Source organism: Hylobates moloch, unplaced genomic scaffold, assembly GCF_009828535.3.
Source record: "Hylobates moloch isolate HMO894 unplaced genomic scaffold, HMol_V3 SCAFFOLD_12, whole genome shotgun sequence".
Taxonomy (NCBI): Eukaryota; Metazoa; Chordata; class Mammalia; order Primates; family Hylobatidae; genus Hylobates; species Hylobates moloch.
Window position 1 is genome coordinate 572582 of NW_026652287.1, and position 14378 is coordinate 586959.

General features: G+C 49.2%; 1 protein-coding gene across 2 annotated transcripts in view; it reads left to right on the forward strand.

The window, feature by feature from the left end:
- Positions 1–47: 47 nt before the first annotated feature.
- Positions 48–14378, forward strand: part of POLE (DNA polymerase epsilon, catalytic subunit) — a 59502-nt gene continuing 45171 nt past the window's right edge. For both annotated transcript variants that reach the window (XM_032168217.2, XM_058425171.1), the window contains exons 1-13: positions 48–149; positions 6719–6860; positions 7295–7375; positions 7786–7830; positions 7962–8054; positions 8355–8509; positions 10300–10441; positions 10576–10656; positions 11362–11469; positions 11809–11919; positions 12189–12274; positions 12492–12611; positions 14233–14365. In XM_032168217.2, the coding sequence (XP_032024108.1) occupies positions 88–149; positions 6719–6860; positions 7295–7375; positions 7786–7830; positions 7962–8054; positions 8355–8509; positions 10300–10441; positions 10576–10656; positions 11362–11469; positions 11809–11919; positions 12189–12274; positions 12492–12611; positions 14233–14365 (1359 nt within the window). In that variant the 5' untranslated portion in view covers positions 48–87. The remainder of the gene's footprint in view (positions 150–6718; positions 6861–7294; positions 7376–7785; positions 7831–7961; positions 8055–8354; positions 8510–10299; positions 10442–10575; positions 10657–11361; positions 11470–11808; positions 11920–12188; positions 12275–12491; positions 12612–14232; positions 14366–14378) is intronic.

A 14378-nucleotide genomic window follows, 5' to 3' on the forward strand; every position in this document is an offset into this window, starting at 1 on the left:
TGGACGGCGGCATTTCCGGCTCTCGCGAGAGTGGGTGAGAGCGCGCCAAATTTCCCCCGTGAGGCAGAGGCTGTAGCCAGCGGCTCTATGGCTCTGAGAAGAGGCGGGCAGCGGCGCGCGGACCCAGGCGCGGACGGCGAGGCCAGCAGGTGAGGGGCGCCCTCCTGAGGCCCTCGGGCCGGCCCTTCGGAGGGTGCCATGGGGCCGTCCTTGGGTGGCGCCGCCAAGGCGGGAAGGAGGCCCGGGTCCCGCAGCCGCCCGCACTCGCCGCGCCTGACAGGGGTAGGGCGGCGCGCCCCGACCGCCGACCGAGGGGCTCGGGGTGGGCGGAGGCGCTACGGGCGCGGCTTCTCCGCGGGGAAACGAGGCGGGCCGCGCGGCCTTCCCCTGCTCGGCTCTTTCTGAGGTTTTTTGGGCCTCGCCTTCTGCGCAGCTGCGTTTGGGACCTGCCGCGCGGCGGAGGCGATGAGAGCGGCGGGACCCGGGCCAGGCCCTGCGGGGTGGACGCGCGGCTGGGGAGGGTGCGGGAGGGGCCGGGCCGGGGACCCTGCCTGGGGGCCTAGCGTTGGGGGAGGCCGAGGCGGGCCGATCGCTGGAGCCCAGGATCCTGTTCTAGATCAGCCTGGGCAACAGAGCGAGACCCCCATCTTCTCTATTTTATTTTTTTGGACAGGGAGTCCCGCTCTGTCGCCCAGGCTGGAGTGCAGTGGCGCGATCTCGGCTCACTGCAACCTCTGCTTCCCGGGTTCAAGCGATCCCGCTGCCTCACTCAGCCTCCCGAGTAGCTGGGATTACAGGCGCCCGCCACCGCACCCGGCTAGTTTTTGTATTTTTAGTAGAGACCGGGTTTCACCATGTTGGCCAGGCTGGTCTCGAACTCCTGACTTCAGGTGATCCGCCCGCTTCGGCCTTCCAAAGTGCTGGAATTACAGACGTGAGACTCCGCGCCCGGCCCTTCTCTTGTAAAAACAAGAAAAATTAGACAGGCTGGTGGTGCGCGCCTGAGGTCCCAGCTATTAATACTCCGGAATCCGAGCCCGGAGGTTCACCTGAGCCCGGCACGTCGAGGCTGTTGTGAGCCGGGATCGCGCCACCGCACTCCAGCCTGGGCGACAGAGCCAGACCCAGTCTCAAAAAAAGTAGAACAAGGGTAAGACGCGGCTGCTTGGTGGCCAGAGCAAACGGTAAACATGACCGGAGGCCTGGCCTTCTGCCATAAGCAGAAAACGTATGAGGCCCGGCGCAGTGGCTCACACCTGTAATCCCAGCACTTTGGGAGGCTGAGGCAGGCGGATCACCTGAGGTCAGGAGTTCGAGACAAGCCTGACCAACATGGAGAAATCCTGTCTCCACTAAAAAAAATACAAAATTAGCGGGGCGTGGTGGCGCATGCCTGTAATCCCAGCTACTCAGGAGGCTGAGGCAGGAGAATCACTTGAATGCGGCAGGCGGAGGTTGTGGTGAACCGAGATCGCGCCATTGCACTCCAGCCTGGGCAACAAAGAACGAAATTCTGTCTCAAAAAAAAAAAAAAAGAGAGAGAGAAAGAAAACGTGTGAGAACGTGAAGCTTTTTACAGACACTTAGCTGAACATAATTCTTCCCAGAGAAGAAACCAAGTGGTAAGGAGCCCTAACTGCTATTGTGCTAATCGCTGTCTGTCCATATCAGGCAAGCCCTAGAGAGGTAGGTACCCTTAGGATCTACATTGTGTGTTGGAACTTGGAGCTTAGAGACGTTTACTGACTGCCCTGGTTCAGGACACAGGACTGCCCTCACCTGCTCCACTCCACTGCCCTGCCCCAAGTTCAGTGACGGCCTCCAGGCAGGGGGAAGGCTGCTGCTGAGATAAGTACAAGTGATGGCTTTTACCTTACATGCTTTATGTAGGTTACCTCATCTCATCCTTAAAACAGTCCTGGGAGGTGAGTGTGCCCCAGGAGGCAGTGGGTGCTGTTTGCCTGCGTTTCTTCTTGTGGAAATGGGGACACCAGTGGCCTCCCTCATAGGGGTTGTCATGAAAACTGAATGAGAGCATATGTGGAGTACTAGGACAATGTGATATAGTAACCAGTCAGTGGTAGCTCTCTGTGAATGAGAGCCTGTGTGGAGTACTAGGACTGTGTGATACAGTAACCAGTCAGTGGTAGCTCTCTGTGAATGAGAGCCTGTGTGGAGTACTAGGACTGTGTGATACAGTAACCAGTCAATGGCAGCTCTCTGTGTGACTCTTATCCCCATTTTTCAGATTTCTAACTGTCACTGGGTTAAAAGTGAGATACACAGCTCAGAGAAAGCAGTTTTGGGAGGAAATATGGTCCCAGTGAGCAGTTTTCTAGTCTACTTAATCCAACTTACTTGAGGCAAGGATATTTGGAGGACAGTGGCATAGAGGGCCATGCGGCCCCATTAAGTGGTGATGCCTCATAAATAGCACTTCATTCACTCTTGATTTTGATAAAGATCTGGGCCTCAGAACTGAGGCTGTTCTCTAGCAAGGTTTGGAATATAGTTTTTCTGTGTTTTTGATTACGGGTGCATCCAAATATTTAAAAGATTAAACCTTTATTATACAGTATGGTGGTGTATCAGTTTCCTATTGCTGTAGTAACACATGATCACTTAGTGACTATATAAATTTATTCTCTTACGGTTTTAGAAGTCAGAAGTCGTAATATGAAAGTGTCTGGTTGGTTATATTTATTGTGATGGTTCCAGGGGGAGAATCTGTTTCCTTGCTGCTTCTCCATCTTCAGAACCAAGGGTTGCATCTCCTCTCCCCCCTACCCTCTCTCTCTCATCCCTTTCTCCTTCCTGACTCTGGCTCTCCTGCCTCACTCTACAGGGATTCTTGTGATTACACTGCGCCCATCCAGCTAACCAGAATCTCAAGGCCCTTAATTTAGTCAGATCTGCAAAGTCCCTTTTGTCTTGTAAGACAACATTCACAGGTTTGGGGGATTAGGATGTGGGTCTTTCCTGGGGGGGTGTCATCCTGCCTGCCTACAACAAGTGGTTATAATCTTTCGTGAGAAGTGAGGATCCTAGTCTTGGAATATAGTCATTCTGCTCTTGAGTTGAAGGTGATCCAAGGAATACCTTCAGACAAAGGAAGGGTCTTCCTTTCTTTTTTTATCTTGTTCTTTTTTTTTTTTTTTTTTTTTTTTTGAGATGGAGTCTCGCTCTGTCGCCCAGGCTGGAGTGCAGTGGCATGATCCCGGCTCACTGCAAGCTCTGCCTCCCGGATTCACGCCATTCTCCTGCCTCAGCCTCCCGAGTAGCTGGGACTACAGGCGCCCACTACCACGCCCGGCTAATTTTTTGTATTTTTAGTAGAGATGGGGTTTCACCATGTTAGCCAGGATGGTTTCAATCTCCTGACCTCGTGATCTGCCTGCCTCGGCCTCCCAAAGTGCTGGGATTATAGGCGTGAGCCACCACGCCCAGCCTTTTATCTTGTTCTAAAAGAAAGCTGACAGGAAGGGTTTTTCTTAAGAAGCAGTTCTCTGTCTGTTTCTGTTTATAAATTAACAATTGGGGATATAATGTAATTAAAGACATGAGTTCTGCACAGGCTTGGTTTAAATCCTAAAAAAATTTTTTTAACTGGTCTTATTTTGGATGGTTTTCTTTCTTCCTCTCTTATAAACACACCTGTAATGAACTTCTATATGTAAAATAATTGCTTTCTGCACATCAATTTCCTTGGCGTAAATTTTTAGAAGTGGATCTACAGGGTCCACGATATTTTATACAATGACACTGATATTTTAGAAACAGTCTCACCTTATGGAGAAATCTAATAGTGTCAGAAATGGAATGGTCATGTAGTTTAATCAAGAACTGGTATTCCAGGAAACATGTAATAGCAGTGAGCTGGAATCAGATCCTGGGAAATGAGAGGTGGTAGAAGGGAAGGACTGAGTGTCTGTGAGTAGTTGGGGAAAGAACACCTTTGATACCTGGATCATTGGAACAACATGTTTTGCCCTGTTTGGAAGACCACATGGATGACTTTAAGGGTAACACTGCCCAGGAGAGCAGTCTAGCAAAACATGAGACCTAGCATATCTGTATATGCCTGCGTGGCCAAGGCCAGAAAGCAGTCGTGGGAATCTGTTGCTTCTGAAACAGGGAATATGTATTTACCACCCCCACTCATTTATTTACATTAAGATAAAAAGGCACATGAATAGTTGAGTTTCCCAGTGAAGATTGTTCCTCTCATACAGAACAATGTGACCCATTTTTATTCACATTTGATTGTGCTGACATCTAGACAATGCACTCCAGAAGGATATGTTCTTTTTTTTTTTTTTTGAGAGAGAGAGTCTCGCTCTGTCGCCCAGGCTGGAGTGTAGTGGCACGATCTTGGCTCACTGCAAGCTCTGCCTCGCAGGTTGACACCATTCTCCTGCCTCAGCATCCCGAGTAGCTGGGACTGCAGGCACCCGCCACCACGCCTGGCTAATTTTTTGTATTTTTAGTAGAGACGGGGTTTCACCGTGTTAGCCAGGATGGTCTCAATCTCCTGACCTCGTGATCTGCCTGCCTCGGCCTCCCAAAGTGCTGGGATTACAGGCGTGAGCCACTGCGCCCAGCCTACATTTTTAAGATATATTTTGCTGCAGCAGGTGTTTCTGTAACCCTGATTAGTTCACATGCAACAGGTAAATAGGAAAATTATGTTAGTAAAATGTGGTAATTGTATCAGCTCATTTATAACTTTTCCTAGGCAAGGGGAATCAGAATAGAGGAGTAGAATTAGAATTACGTTCTTTCATAGGAAAGGAAAAAGCTCTTAGTTGGAGTGTTGCACAGATATGTGTCTTGTTGGCTCTATGTTTCAAAATTTCATGAGTTCCTATACTTGGGCTCCCTCTACAGAGAGGCACATCCTTGGCCTTGCACAGTTCACAGCTTGTGGCAGGTTATTCTTTTCTCCTGTGCTCAGAGGTCCACTTGGATCTTCATCGTCTTAGTGATCATAAGGTAGCATCTCCACTCTCTAGTTTTGAAGCATTTAAGAAAATAAAACAACCTTTTTTTTTTTTGAGACAGAGTCTTGCGCGGGCTGGAGTGCAGTGGCATGATCTTGGCTTACTACAACCTCTGCCTCCCAGATTCTAGCAATCCTCCTATCCCAGCCTCCCAAGTAGCTGGGGCTACAGGTGTGTGCCACCACACCCAGCTAATTTTTGCATTTTTAGTAGAGACGGGGTTTCACTATGTTGGCCAGGCTGGTCTCAAACTCCTGGCCTCAAGTGACCCACCCTTCTTGGCCTCCCAAAGTGCTGGGATTACAGTTGTGAGCCACTGCGCCTGGCCCTCAACCTTTTTTTGAGGTAATTGTAGATTGATTCTCATGCACTTGTCAGAAATGATAGAGATTCCTGTATCACTTCACCGTAACATCTTGTGTAACTAGAGTACAATTGTCACAACTAAGAAATTGACATTGAGACAACCCATGTATTTTATTTTATTTTATCTTATTTTATTTTATTTTATTTTTTTGAGACCAAGTTTCACTTTTGTCACCCAGGCTGGAGTGCAGTGGCGCAATCTTGGCTCACTGCAACCTCCACCTCTAGGGTTCAAGTGATTTTCCTGCCTCAGCCTCCTGAGTAGCTGGGATTATAGGCCCACCCCACCACACCCAGCTAATTTATTTATTTATTTATTTAATTTTTTTATTTTTATTTTATTTTATTTTTTTGCCGGAGTCTCGCTCTGTTGCCCAGGCTGGAGTGCAGTGGCGCGTTCTCGGCTCACTGCAAGCTCCACCTCCCAGGTTCATGCCATTCTCCTGCCTCAGCCTCCTGAGTAGCTGGGACTACAGGCGCCCACCACCATGCCTGGCTGAGTTTTTGTATTTTTAGTAAAGACGGGGTTTCACCGTATTAGCCAGGATGGTCTTGATCTCCTGACCTTGTGATCCGCCCGCCTCGGCTTCTCACGGTGCTGGGATTTAATTTTTTGTATTTCTAGTAGAGATGGGGTTTGGCCATGCTGGCCAGGCTGGTCTCGAACTCCTGACCTCAGGTGATCCACCTGCCTTGGCCTCCCAAAGTTTTGGGATTACAGGTGTGAGCCACTGCGCCTGGCCTGACAATCTGTCTGTTTTATTCAAATCATGTCAGTGTTACATGCACTCTCATGAGCCACTGTGCCTGGCCAGTTTTATGCATTTTTAGTGTCCCAAGAGGCAACAGTGTCTAGCCATGATGACTGTTTTTGTTAGTATTCTGGCTATAAAGTTGAACAGGTTTTGAAGGGCCTGCCCTAATTGTGTTTTTCCAATGAGTCCTTTTATTTTAATGAGCCTTTTTGCCAAGCTCGGGGTTTTTCAGGAATATATATATACCCTGTCATATCTGAAACATACTAGATGGGATGAGGGTTGCAGAAGTAGGTGGCAATCGGATCACAAGGTCAGGAGATCGAGACCATCCTGTCTAACACGGTGAAACCCCGTCTCTACTAAAAATACAAAAAATTAGCCAGGTGTGGTGGCTGTTGCCTGTGGTCCCAGCTACTCGGGAGGCTGAGGCAGGAGAATGGCATGAACCCGGGAGGCGGAGCTTGCAGTGAGCTGAGATCGCACCACTGCACTCCAGCCTGGGCGACAGAGCAAGACTCCGTCTCAAAAAAGAAAAAAAGAAAAAGAGGTAGGTGGCATTACAAACTAAGCACTGGGTTCCCTTCTTTCACTCAGGGATGATGGTGCCACTTCCTCAGTCTCGGCACTCAAGCGCCTGGAACGGAGTCAGTGGACGGATAAGATGGATTTGCGGTTTGGTTTTGAGCGGCTGAAGGAGCCTGGTGAGAAGACAGGCTGGCTCATTAACATGCATCCTGTAAGCACTAGGTCCTTCTTCTACCCAGGAGTGTGGCTGCACCCCTTCACATGAGGGAACTTTGTGAACACATGAGGGAACTTTGAGTGAGTCCGGTGGGAGATGTGAAGGTTCCCAGCTCTCCTTTCCTCTTTAACGTCACTGAGGGCCACAAAGAGGCCACTGTGAGAAGCCGGAGGTGATGGGCATCTCTTTTAGCCATCAGAATAAAGCTTTCAAGGATTATGAGGGAGAAATTGAGAGAAATCCCCATTTGGAGGCTGTTACAATGTGGTTCTTGTGAATAAGGCTGCTAGTGTTAATGTAGGGATGGAATAAAGACCTAGATGAGAGGGTTTGTTTCTAAAGTGCTCAGTTTCCCAAAAGGTAGGAGGAAAGTTTCTTTAACTGTATAGAGGATGAACTTGTGTCTATGTTGACTGATTCTCTTGTAGACCGAGATTTTAGATGAAGATAAGCGCTTAGTCAGTGCAGTGGATTACTACTTTATTCAAGATGACGGAAGCAGATTTAAGGTAAGCCCCTGACTGCAACAAGCTAAAACCCACTTTAATTGAGCAGCTCGATGCAAAATGAGGGGTGTTCATTTAGCTCTGTGACTGTCAGGGAGGGCGTGGGAGGCTTCCAGTGCACAGCAGCCCATAGCCTACCAGAACTCAGGCCCCTGGAGGCCCCATCAGTCATCAGGTAAGATGTCCTGAGAGAAGTCAGTTCAGGAAGACTCTGAATGGTGAGCAGTATTGTGTCTTTCAGATTCTTGCCCCTGTGAAAAGTGCACATTGTGACTTCCTATTATGCTACCAAGGTTAAGGCTACCCTGGCCCTAGGCTGTTCATGGGATATAGGAGCAAGCAATGTGTTTTTACTTTTCTCTCTCCCTTTTTTCTTTCTCATCTCCCCTGGATGGGTTGGTGACTCTTAACAGGTGGCCTTGCCCTATAAACCGTATTTCTACATTGCAACTAGAAAGGTAAGTGTGTTTTATAGATTCAGGTCAGACGACCTGTATGTCATTCTGTGGTGGGCTTTGCAACTGGGAAATAGGCAAGGAAGGAAATGTATTTTACCAATGGAAAGCCTTTTCATTCTGATCCTGATTAGGGTTGTGAGCGAGAAGTTTCATCTTTTCTCTCCAAGAAGTTTCAGGGCAAAATTGCAAAAGTGGAGACTGTCCCCAAAGAGGATCTAGACTTGGTGAGTATCACCCAGACTTTCCAGGGGTAAATGAGGCCAGAGTCTACATTGTCCATGGCAGGTGGGATTGGAAGAGGTAGAAATTCAGGTCATCTATTGGGTGATGGGGCGGTGTGGCGATGGTCTATAAAATTCCTTTCAAAGAGCTCTAGTGGTGTTAGTTGGTGCCACTAACAGTTGGACAAGTTGCCTTGAAGTCGCCAACTCTTTGACTTGTGTGTTTACCTTTGAGTGTTTACCCTCTCACCCATAAAGTCCTATTTCTCTTGAACCAATGAGCGTGATCTCTTCGCATTATAGCCAAATCACTTGGTGGGTTTGAAGCGAAATTACATCAAGCTGTCCTTCCACACTGTGGAGGATCTTGTCAAAGTGAGGAAGGAGATCTCCCCTGCTGTGAAGAAGAACAGGGAGCAGGATCATGCCAGCGACGCGTACACAGCTCTGCTTTCCAGGTAAACTTTGCTCTTGTGAGCAAAGCATCAGCTGGTTCAGAACGACAAGATGGATAGGAGACAAGAACACGTAGCAATAAAGTTACCTCAATGACTGGCTCTGTTTGATACGGAAAACTTGAGCAATTAGGTAGAGATTTCTGTATGTTCTGTGTTAAATAAACAGTGGCCTCCCAGGTTATATTTTATGTGTTAGCTCTCTTTTCCAATGGAGGGGTGGGTTTATGGCTCTAAAATTGAGTGGCTGTAATAGTAAAGTCACCTTAGAAGGGAAAAGATCCCTCATCCTACTGCCCTAATACAGTCCATCTATGAATTTCATTAAGTGCTGAGATTTACACAGCACATCTCCAGAGAACCTTGGGTATCGTCCACAGAAATTTAAGTCTAGAACACTAAACACTGTTCATCAAGTATTTGAGCATCAACAATAATAGGATGCAAAGTAACAGATTAGGAAGAGAAAATCTTGAGTAATGAAGTTTGGATGACTTCGGAAGAACCTACCTTACCCTCTGACAAAAGAGGATCAGTTTGGGATGCTGAACATTTCTACAGTCCCTACCCGGAGTCCGCCTTCCCTGGCAATGCCACAAGTTACTTTTTGAAATATTGGAAGGTGTGATCAGAGACTGAGTCCTCAGAGGCTTGAGCCATATCTGAGACTCGTCTGTCTCTTTCCCCCTGAATAGCCCGTTCAGTATTTGAGCTTATAGGCCAATAGTGGCCGCAAGGGTGGGCCACTTCTTTAGACATGGCAGAGACCCGTGCATAGGCTATGTGAGGCCCAGGCCTGCTCTTCAGCCTGCATGAGGCAGCCTCCTGAGTATCAGGACCATGGTGGGATGGTCATGCCTGGCTCTCCTGACTGGCAGCACTTAATGTTTTCTTTCTTTTTTCTTCTATTTACTTATTTATTTTGAGACAGGGTCTTGCTCTGTTGCCCAGGCTGGAGTGCAGTGGTGCAATCATAGCTCACTGTGGCCTCGAACTCCTGGGCTCAAGCAATCCTTTCACCTCAGCCTCCTGAGTAACTGGGATCACAGGTGTGTACCCCATGCCTGGCTAATTATTATTATTATTATTATTTTTTTTTTTTTTTTGTAGAGATGAGTCTCCCTATGTTGCCCAGGCCTGTCTTGAACTCCTGGACCGAAGCAATCCTCCTGTCTCCCAGAGTGCTGGGATTAGAGGCATAAGCCACCGTGCTTGGCCCTCTTTTTTTTTTTTTTTTTTTTTTTAGTTGAGGTGTAACTCACACATATAAAATGCATACATCTTACACTGAATTTTCTCCTGTCTGTAGGGTTATCATCCAAGCTATTCTTTATTTTTTTGAGATGGAGTCTCGCTCTGTTGCCCAGGCTGGAGTGCAGTGGCGCAATCTCGGTTCACTGCAACCTCCGCCTCCCGGGTTCAAGTGATTCTCCTGCCTCAGCCTCCCAGGTATCTGGGATTACAGATGTGCGCCACCACGCCTGGCTGATTTTTATATTTTTAGTAGAGATGGGGTTTCGTCGTGTTGGCCAGGCTGGTCTCAAACTCCTGACCTCAGGTGATCCACCCTCTTTGCCTCCCAAAGTGCTGGGATTACAGGCGTGAGCTGCCACGCCCAGCCCAGTCCAAGCCATTCTTGAAGGACTGCCCTGGTCATTGAAACCACGTCAATTTACGTTTTGTGTTTCCTCAGTTTGAACTCTGGTCTCGCCTCTTTCTACTGAGTTGGAACTCTGGTCTCACCTCCTCCAGACCCTGGCAGCTGAGTTAGTTGCTCTCTTGTTAATTCCTAGTGTTCTGCAGAGGGGCAGTGTCATTACTGATGAAGAGGAAACCTCTAAGAAGATAGCTGACCAGTTGGACAACATTGTGGACATGCGCGAGTACGATGTTCCCTACCACATCCGCCTCTCCATTGACCTGAAGATCCACGTGGTGAGTGGGGCAGGGTTGGGTTGCTGCTCACATGAATTTCCTAACAGCCAGGAGATGATCATTATGGGTGAATCCACAGAGGAATAGACTTTCCTGGATGTAGAACTCTAGTTAACACACTGTGTGTTTTGCAGGCTCATTGGTACAATGTCAGATACCGAGGAAATGCTTTTCCGGTAGAAATCACCCGCCGAGATGACCTTGTTGAACGACCTGTAAGTTTTGCTCATATTACCTTCATCCTAAAATTTCTGGTTTTCTGGAGAGAATATTCTTCAGTGCTGAAGAGTGAATTCGACTCAAAGATATGTTTGCTGCTTTTCCCCCAAATACTTTATTAAAGGAAATATGGAGTTAGAATTTTTCATCAGTTTCTGACAGTATCATTTCCTTTTTTGTTGTACATCACTGCATGACATCAGTATTTGAGCTAGACAGGATTTGGACATTCGAGGGAAAGCTGGGACTTCCATTTGGGTAGTTGATAGTGAAGGGACATGGTGAAAAATGGATTTGTAACTAGAAGGCCTTGGTTCGAACATGACTGGTGTTGGGAAAGTCTTTGTATTCAGTTTTCTCTTTTCCGAAATCAAGATATCATCTCTGTGCCATAATTACCTTTCAGAGTTGTCATAACCACCAGAATGAGGTGATGTCTTTTAAAGAGTTTTTCTCCTAAAGTTCTGTGATTTTAGGCTTGTCCTGTGATCAGCTGCTCTCTTAGGTGTGTAAGTTTTCATACCATAGGGAGTCATGATACTCTTGATGTAGGTTGGTCAGTCTTAGGGTCCCTCTCCCAGCTCTAGAGCCTTTTGACTCTTTTAACAACCAGAGGCAGGTAGAGCAGGCCGGGGGTGGGTCTTCAGGGAGGCCTAATGGGGAGTTTAGAGCTTGGCTTTATGCTTATTTTGTCCCCACAGGACCCTGTGGTTTTGGCATTTGACATTGAGACGACCAAACTGCCCCTTAAGTTTCCTGATGCTGAGACAGACCAGATTATGATGATTTCCTACATGATTGATGGCCAGGTGAGCAGGTGGCTTCTGGGAAGTAAGCTCCTGGGATGGGGACCTTGTCTGGTCCCCATACTAGAGCAGCATCTGCCCCACTGTTAGTATTTGTTGAGTGAATAATGAGTTAGTCCAGGAATGGGAGCAACCAAGCCGTTCTGACCTCCAGCTGTACCCTCCCCTTTCCAGTGGGAATCCAGACACGGAGGGTCTCTTCTCAGGAAGCTTAAAGTGCTTTCACATTGCTGTGGACTTCTTTGTAGTGAGAATCTCTAAGCAGTGTGTGGGCAGGGTGGGGACGCCATGTCTTGGCTTTGCGGCCTCTGACTTGTGCTGATTGCTAATGAACTTCGCTAGGGCTACCTCATCACCAACAGGGAGATTGTTTCAGAAGATATTGAAGATTTTGAGTTCACCCCCAAGCCAGAATATGAAGGCCCCTTTTGTGTCTTCAATGAACCCGATGAGGTAAGGAGGTATCACTTGGGAAACTACCCAGTATTGTGGGAAGAATGGACATGCGGATCTTTCCAAGGCCTCAGGCATTCTGTCAGATCAGAATTGCAGCTCCATGAGCTTCGTTCTCAGGGTGTGACCCTCTTTTCTGCCAGAGATGGGTTGGGGGGCAGGAATAAGGGCCAACATGAGGCTGCTGCTTCTGAACTTTGGGAGAGGAATTTGGAAATAGCTTGAAGAAGAGAAAGAGCAGACCTCTGACTGCTGTGACTTGGGTTCAGGCTCATCTGATCCAAAGGTGGTTTGAACACGTCCAGGAGACCAAACCTACCATCATGGTCACCTACAACGGGGACTTTTTTGACTGGTGAGTCTGTGTCTTCTCTGCGAGTAACTGGGCAGCGTTTGAGAGGGAGGGCGTTGCGTGGTGCGGGGGCGCTTCCCATGTCGACTTAGGAGGTGGCTCCTGGGTTCACTCTGCACCTCCCCTGTCTGGGTTCCTCCCTGGGCCTGAGGGAGGAATGGAGAAAGGGGAATTAGAGCCTGACCTGCCCACTTGCTTGTCTGTCCTCTTTCCAACCCAGGCCATTTGTGGAGGCTCGGGCAGCAGTCCACGGTCTGAGCATGCAGCAGGAGATAGGCTTCCAAAAGGACAGCCAGGGGGAGTACAAGGCACCCCAGTGCATCCACATGGACTGCCTCAGGTAGGGGCCACAGAGCAGCACGGCTCCTCACTGCTGTCTGTGAGTGTGATCTGAAGGCCTCTTGCAGACTGTGCTGTCGCCACATCTCATGGGAGGAGGGTGGCCTCCGAGAGGCCATTTCAGGTCACCCAAGAGGATGGCAGTGCAACCCTGCTGGGGCCCGGGATGTGCTGTCTTTGACTGTTGACTGACAGTTCATCAGTGACCAGGCACATTGAGCATCAGCCTCTAGGGTGGGGAAGCCGCTGGGAAGACGCACTCAGCTGACAGGTTCCAGACCTAGGACCTCATGGAGCTGCTCTGCCCAGGCAAGGTTGGGATGTGGCAGCCCAGCTGCCTCACAGGACAAGCCTCACGGGACAACCACAGATTCCAGATGAGCTGGGGTGGGAGGCAGCTCAGAGCTTCAGAGAGTCACGGCGTTCGGGGGCTCTGACATGTCTGGTTGGGTAGACAGGTGGATGTGGAAATGCCAAGAGAAGGAGACTGGAAGGGAAGGGAGGGAGGGAAGGAAGGGAATGGAGGGTCCTCCATGGCCTCTGTACTCTGCACAGTGCCACTGGGGCGCTTGAAGCCTGAATGCATTTCTGTTTAGCTCTGATGCTCAGCACTTGGCTTGGAGAGGGAGGCCAGGAGGCTGGGGCTGGTTTAGCATGTGACGGTGTGACAGTCCTGATCTAAGGCAGGGAGTGAGGGTTGTGAGGATTCAGGGTCTGCCATGTGGGGCAGGGGGAGGCCCAGGGATGCTGGTTCTCAAGGAGGGAGTGGCACCTGGGGTTTTTGTGCCATCCATGGAGACAGGGAATGGGTAGAGAAGGGGCTTGAGGTAGGAGGTGACCCTGCTACCAATATGCTAGCCTGGAAGCCCCACCCATATGGGGGCCCTGAAGACCACCATGAGGCTTGGTTTGGGCTCGCACTGTGGATTGGGATTCACTGGGATGCGGGTGGGTCTTGGTGAAAGCTGGTGTGGTGGATGAACTGAACGCAAGAGGTAAAGTGAGAGAAGAGGGCCACAGGGTGGAGGCTGTGGGGGGCGGAGACCGGACATAACCCCTGGACAGCTGCTCCAGGGAATGCGTCTAGGGAGGAGGTAGAGACAGGTTCCGGGTAGGGTGTGGGGGCCTTCTTTTCTTAATTTTTATTTTTTATTTATTTTTTAAATTTTTATTCGTCTTGGCATCTGATCACATCTTGCCTTCTATTAAAGGAGGGTGGGCTTGAGTGTTTCCGTGCTGAAGGGACACTGTGAGGAGAGAAGCTCAGTGTGGTTGATAGAACTAGGCCCCAGGGGTGCAAACCTGAGCTCTAGGGGAGAGGTCCAAAGAGGTGGGGCGCCCATTGGAGAGGCCACAGGCTCTGCTGTGGGTGGGAGGAAGGCCAGGGCCAGAAGGAGCAGTCCTGGTGCTTCCTTATGTTGTGGATAGGTCTGTGAGATTAACTAGATCCTGATGAAGGGTTTTCATGAGGGGCCTACACCATGTGGGGCCTTGGTGTGAGGCTCCTGGGTGCCTGTTAGGACCTTGCATCTGTCTGTGTGGTGCCCAGTTTTGTCGGTTCTCAGGGGTTCCCAGGCTGCATGTTAGAATCGTCCTGGCTTCTGTTCTCATTCTCCTTCCAGGTGGGTGAAGAGGGACAGTTACCTTCCTGTGGGCAGTCACAATCTCAAGGCGGCCGCCAAGGCCAAGCTAGGCTATGATCCCGTGGAGCTAGATCCAGAGGACATGTGCCGGATGGCCACCGAGCAGCCCCAGGCACGTAAGCCAC